At 34.0% G+C, this 6,504-nt stretch overlaps 1 protein-coding gene across 1 annotated transcript in view; it reads left to right on the top strand.

Annotated features, from left to right (window-relative positions):
- MALRD1 (MAM and LDL receptor class A domain containing 1) overlaps positions 1–3,863 on the top strand; it is a 534,334-nt gene extending 530,471 nt beyond the window's left edge. The window contains exons 39-40 of the mRNA XM_033100523.1: positions 701–776; positions 3,761–3,863. Of these exons, the coding sequence (XP_032956414.1) occupies positions 701–776; positions 3,761–3,841 (157 nt within the window). The 3' untranslated portion in view covers positions 3,842–3,863. The remainder of the gene's footprint in view (positions 1–700; positions 777–3,760) is intronic.
- The last annotated feature ends 2,641 nt before the right edge of the window (positions 3,864–6,504 follow it).

Consider the following 6,504-nt stretch of genomic DNA (forward strand, 5'->3'; position numbering starts at 1 on the left):
TTTAATTAAAGTTTATTGGGGTGACAATGGTTAGTAAAGTTACATAGGTTTCAGGTGTACAATTCTGTAATACATCATGTATATATCACATTGTGTGTTCACCACCCAGAGTCAGTTCTTCTATCACCATGTATTTAACCCCCTTCACCCTCATCTACTACCCCCTGCCTCTTTACCCTTTGGTAACCACTAAACTATTGTGTCTATGAGTTTTTGTTTCTCATTTGTTTGTCTTGTTCCTTTGTTGTTTGCAGTTTTATATCCCACATATCAGTGAAATCACTTATGACAGGCACTGTCATGAAAAACAGCCCTCAGAAGGCGGGTTGGCACTTGTGACGTCTAAGGGACTTCCAGGTGGCCTCTCAGCTTTATATTACATTGTTCTTTCTAATGTGTACCCCTTATTTCAATAATAATAGTTTAAGAAATCAATTTTAAGACCAACTTATGCCATGTTTTTTTTTTTTATTTGCCTGGGTTTATTTGTATCTAAATATTCAGAGGTCAAACTACATTTGCTTTCAAACATGTGGTTGCTTTGGTGCAAAAAAAAGTCTTTACTTATGGTAATATATTCATAAAAATAAGTATGCTGTTTGGACAATGTGTCTCTAAGTTTTCTACCAAATTATAACCTGGAATTGTACTGTGGTACATTTAAGTACTTACTCTTCTTTTCTGTCCTGTGTGCCTTAAGGAAAACTAAAGGAAGTGTTAACTGTGCATTTGTTAATCCAGTTTATGGGAATTGGAGCAACTCAGAGAAAACAGAGGTAAGAGGTAATGGTGACCTGTATTGTTTCAGAGAGAGAGAGAGAGAGAGAGAGAGAGCTGTTTGACCATGTTTCCACTAAGAGGAATATTTTAGTAGAGTTAGTCAATTTGAGGGTGGAAAGGAGTTTCAGTCTCTCTAAATGTGTTTGAGAATTTTCCATTCTAGGACAATTTCATCTGCTTGAATCAGATCACTGTTAAATGGCTTTGTGGTCACTGTTCATACTCAAAGAGAGCTGATAAATCTGGAAAATATCCATTTAACCCATAGAGTATTAGTCAGCTATTCACAGTAACTACTCATTGACTGGTCTCATATTTGATTGTCAAAGACAAAAGGGAGATAGCATTTTGTGTTCTCTCTAAATGTAGTTGAGGGCAGTGAGGGCCAGTACTGAATAACTTAGAAGACAAGAGGAGAAATTAAGGTGTATTACATCTGTCCTGGCACCTTTTAGGGCTACTCCTTACCAGTGTAATAAGAGGCAGGCTAGAGAGAAAATGGCAAGTAAAATCTCTCTCATCCCTTTCTTAAATAGGTGATATGAGCATTCATTTGGGTATAAAATAGGATTAGCCATAACACATCACTTCCTATCTATGAAAGCTTCCTTATAACTGATTTTAGAAATGGTACATGAAATTCATTCTCTTGTCAAAGTGAACATATAGAAAGCTAAAGTTTTAATTTTCCCCCTTTTTTTAATGAAAACAGTTGTTACTGTTATTGAAAAGGAGTAGCAAAAGTGTCAGGTCACCGACGGTTTCTAGTACTTTTGAGCCTTGGGTGGTGAGGTCGAATTCTAACACAACCCTTAACCTTTTTTTTATGTCTGTGTTCTCTTCGTAATGATGTCATACACACTTTTAGTACTGTTTTGGTAGGAATGAAAACAAGAAATAAGATATTTCCCAGAGTACAGAGAGAATTAATTAGGATGATCCGTCAAGTCAGTCAAGACATAGAGTAAAAACGAAATGTTACCCTACTTATTGTGCAATAAATAAATAAATAAATGTACATTTAAGAAGCCAAATGTATCTTTTTGACAAAGTAGAAAAGTATAAAACTATTTTCATTTTAACCAAAGTAAAGGAATTTTAGTCTTTTTTATCTTTAGCTTATGTTGACTGTTAGTATCCAAAATATACAAATGATGTAGGAATTAAAATGCAATATTTTAAATTTGGCATATTTTTATAATATAATATAATATAATGATATAATATTCCATAAACTTGTAGTAATTAAGAATGTTCTAGGAAGGACTTTCTTTACTTTCTACTAAGAAGACAGCTTCTATGGTGAGCAGGAAATGGTCCATATCAAAGACCCACCTTTCAAGGTGCTTTCAAGATGCTTTCTACTATGTATACATCTGACAGTGCAATTGATGACTCTAGAAAACCTTGGAAGCAATTTCTTTTGATTTTCTATTCTAATAAAATTTTTTTTCCTCTTTCCCATTCCTTTTTCCTTCCATTAAGAATGACTGGAGAATAAATCCTGTCAGAGTTCTGAAACTTTGCTGCTATTTTGATTTCTATTGTTTCAGAAGCAAATACCTTTGTGTTAATTAAACTAAGGGTACCCTCTCTGACATTATAACAGAGAAAAGAAGTTCTCCAAAATACTCTTCTAAACACTCAGAGAAAATTTTCATATTCTGATATAGGAATTAAGATCATTGTATAATGAACCACTAGGTAGCCATCAGCCAAATTCAACAATTATCAACCCATGGCCATTTTTGTTTCACCTCCATTGCCACCCATTCATTCCCTCCACCCACCAGAGAGGTGGTGGTATTTTTTTTTAAACAGACTTTATTTTCTTTAGATCAGTTTTAGGTTCACAGCAAAATTGAGCAGAAGGTACAGAGATTTCTCATGTACTCCCTGTCCCCCTCGCATGCACCCCACTATGAACACCCCCAGACTGGGATATTTATTACAATTGATGAACCTACATTGACATGTCATTATCACCCAGAGTCTATAGTTTCCGTTAGGGTTCAGTCATGGTGTCAATCACAGTGTTTAAGCAAATCCCCGATATCATTTAACTTTGCCTGTAAAGACTTCAGTTAAGACATCAGACCATTAAGGGATAAGGACTTTTTAAAAATATAGCCACAGGATCACACCGAAACATTTAACAATAATTGCTTGATACCATCAAATATTTGGTCAGTGTTCAACCTGCCCCAATTGTCTCATAAATAAGTAAGGGGTTTCATATTTGTTGGTGTTGTTCCTGTATTTTTAAAATCAGGATCAATATCAGATATATGCATCCAAGTTGCAATAAAATTAATTTATTTATTTTTAAGGTTTTAATTTTTTTAATTTGGGGTTGTTTTTTTTTGAGTTATAGTTGACATTCAGTATTATTTTGTATTAGTTTCAAATGTACAGCATAGTGGTTAGATTTTATATAATTTATTCTGCGATTCCCCCCAATTATCTAGTGCCCACCTGGCACTATACTAGGTTCCATTTTTCCGTCTTTAATTTTTTCCTTGCAATTTATTTATTGAAGTCCAGTTGTTTTCCATGCTTTAAATTTTCTAATATACTCTGCAAAATATAATTGTCCTGACTGAAAGTTCTTGGTAGTTTTTTTATATATATTTTTGGGTGTCCTTTGTTTAGCCTAACTAGAATCGATAGAGCAGGCTTTGAGAAACCAGCACCATAGAAAGAGGGAGTTGAGATACTGACATGTGCATTCTTCCATCACACCAGAGGTGAGAATCAGGCCATAGCTCCTAGGCACAGAGGACCTTAGGCACACACAGAGACTAGGCCTGTGTCAGAGTTTTAGGCAATGTAGACTGGAAGTGCAGGAGGAAAAGTTGGGGCTGCTCTAGTTATTACTCCAGTGGAAATTCATTAAAAAGTCTCTGCATTCTGCATGATCTGGAAAGAAGTCTTATTTTAATACCTAAAAGCCTAACCTTTTCAATGTGTTTTTCTTTAGAATTCTATATACTCCTTCTCAAATCCATTATATGGCACAACATCAGGAAGCCTGCAGACCATATCTAATCATCCCAAATAGATAGAAGCTGAGGCAATAGAAGCTGAGGCATCTGATGGAAATGCCTGGAGAGAAGGTGACTTTACTCCTGCTGCTACAATACTCAAAGCAAATCTCCATCAAGATCAAGTATCATCTACTATGTGTAGCTTATAGAAAATTCCAGTGTGTGAAATGTGATAGAAACTCATCTGATGCAATAGTAAAAATAGAAGGGATTCGGAATACTACGGTAATTATTACATTTAAGAATACATTTTCTTACCGAATATATTGAAGGTCTTCGTGGAATCTGAATCAGAACCTTATCATCATTGTATATTTGAATGTTTTAATAAAATGTTCTATTACGTTTCTTGTTTTTCTTTGATTTTACCATGGTTATTTCTTAAAATAACAAATCAAATTGTTTCAGATCCTGAATAAGGAGTTTGAAAATGTGTGTTTGTATGCCATAGAGCTTAAACACAAAGGTGAACTGTCTTAGTATACAAGCTAGCAGGAAGGGACAAAGCAAAATAATCCCAATCAACATAACCATGAGTGAAACTTATATCGGAATTTTGGAAAAAAAATGTGATAAATTATCATCCTTAACTTGCCTTCATTTGAATAATCATGTAACATATTGTAATATATAGCAAATCATTATGCTATATACTTGAATACAATGTTATGCGTCAATTATATCCCAATACAGCTAGAAAAATATAATTCTTCACTAAAAAAGTAATTTGTATTAGTGAATGTTAAGAAATTTGAAAATCTGGATAAAATTAATGACTTTCTAGGGAAATGCCAATTACAAAAATTGATTCGAGATATAACATGGAGGAACTGAGAAATCAAAAAGCACAGATAACTTCAAAGGAAATTACTTCAAATCTTCTAGGAACAGATTTGTCTGCTATTTAAACTATTCTAAACCAGCATTCCACTTTTCAGTTATAATACCTGCATTATATTGTTAACAAAACTAGAAGATGAAGACGGTGAAGAAAAATATAATTTGACTCATGTTTCTCATAAAAATTGATACAAAAATCCCAGATTAAATTTTACCAACTCCCAGGCAGAGCAAGTTCGCTCTGATGGAATCTGCATCTTAATCAAGCAAATACACATGAGAACAAAGGTTGTTGGACTGAAAGCAATATGAGCTGAGGCATCTGACAGAAATGTTTGGAAAGATAGTGACTTTACTCCTGCGGCTACAATACTCAAAGCAAACCCTTCACACCTTCTGATGGTTCTGCATTTTCTCTAATTTTGTGAGTTCCCTGGTGTCTTTTCAATGTATCCCTTTGTCTTGCTTAAGTTGATCAGGGTCAGTTTCTAACAACCAAGGAAAAGCAACTGAAGCATAGATTGGGGCTTCCCTTAGTCAGCTGGAGCTGCCATAGCAAAAATACTATATACTGGTGGTTTAAACAACAGAAATTTATTTCTTAACAGTTCTTGAGGGTGGGATGTCCAAGATCAAGACGCTGGCAATATAGGTTTCTTTCTGAGACCTCTTCTCTTGGCTTCTAGTCAGCTGCCATCTCACTGTGTGCTCACATAACCTCTTGCTTGTGTGAGAGGCAAGAGTGGGAGATGTAAGCTCTCTGGTGTCTCTCCTACTAATAAGGGCACTAATTCCATAATGTGGGCCCCATCCTTGTGACCTCTTCTAAACCTATTTATTTTCTAAATGCCCCATCTCCAAACACCATCACATTATGGTTAGGGCTTCACATGTGGATTTTTGGAGACTAAAATATTTAGTCATAACAGCACTGTTTTATGGAACCTGCAAGGGTTTTTTGTGCCGTGATTCGTTCATAGATAATAGGTATGGGATATACATATATTAATAATTGGCTAGGAATATAATAGAAAAAGAATATAAACTTCAAATTCTGATTTGGACAATGACCTGTGATTGTAGACCACAGTGGGTTTGGACCTTTGTCCATTAATTCCTCCACTCTTCCTTATAGATACATTTTTGCATATTTTCCACTATTATAGATTAATAATGCCAATTAAAAGTTAAGTTTCTTTAAAAATCATTAGAGTAATATGAAAATATTATTTTTATAGGTTTTCAGAAGACATTCTGTGATATAAGAACAGGCTGTATATGGATAAAAGCAATGTATTTTAGAAACTTTTTAAAATAAAAACTCAGAAGGTTAATTAACACTGAGTTAGTGAAGTTATTAAAACTGCTTTTAAAATAAAGCATGAAGAATCACAATAAATGTTTATTTCCCAAATATTCATAGATTTGATTTAGTACAGCACAATTCTATTTAACTTTGCCAAATTGTTTGTTCCCAATGAACATGATTTCACTTAATTTTGACTTTCCTAATAAGCATTCTGGGATGAAGATGTAGAGATATGTTATTCTTCAGAAATCAATTTGCAAGGCTTTACTTTCACTTCAGAAGCAAATGTGTAAAGTATTGAACAAAATTTAAAAAATAAAGGTCTCGATATTATTCATTATTAATCTGCACATGGCAACAATTTTCGAGAAATGGAGGGTATTTAATGCCAAATTAAAGCAAACTTTTGATAGAACTCAACATTATAATCACATTAATATCAAGAATGATAATAATTTATGTCAGTGTGCCTACAAATTAGTAATGATTTTCCACGTGTAGTGAGCAGGAAATGTATCCATTTAAATG

The sequence above is a fragment of the Rhinolophus ferrumequinum genome (genome assembly GCF_004115265.2).
Source record: "Rhinolophus ferrumequinum isolate MPI-CBG mRhiFer1 chromosome 5 unlocalized genomic scaffold, mRhiFer1_v1.p scaffold_110_arrow_ctg1, whole genome shotgun sequence".
Taxonomy (NCBI): domain Eukaryota; kingdom Metazoa; phylum Chordata; class Mammalia; order Chiroptera; family Rhinolophidae; genus Rhinolophus; species Rhinolophus ferrumequinum.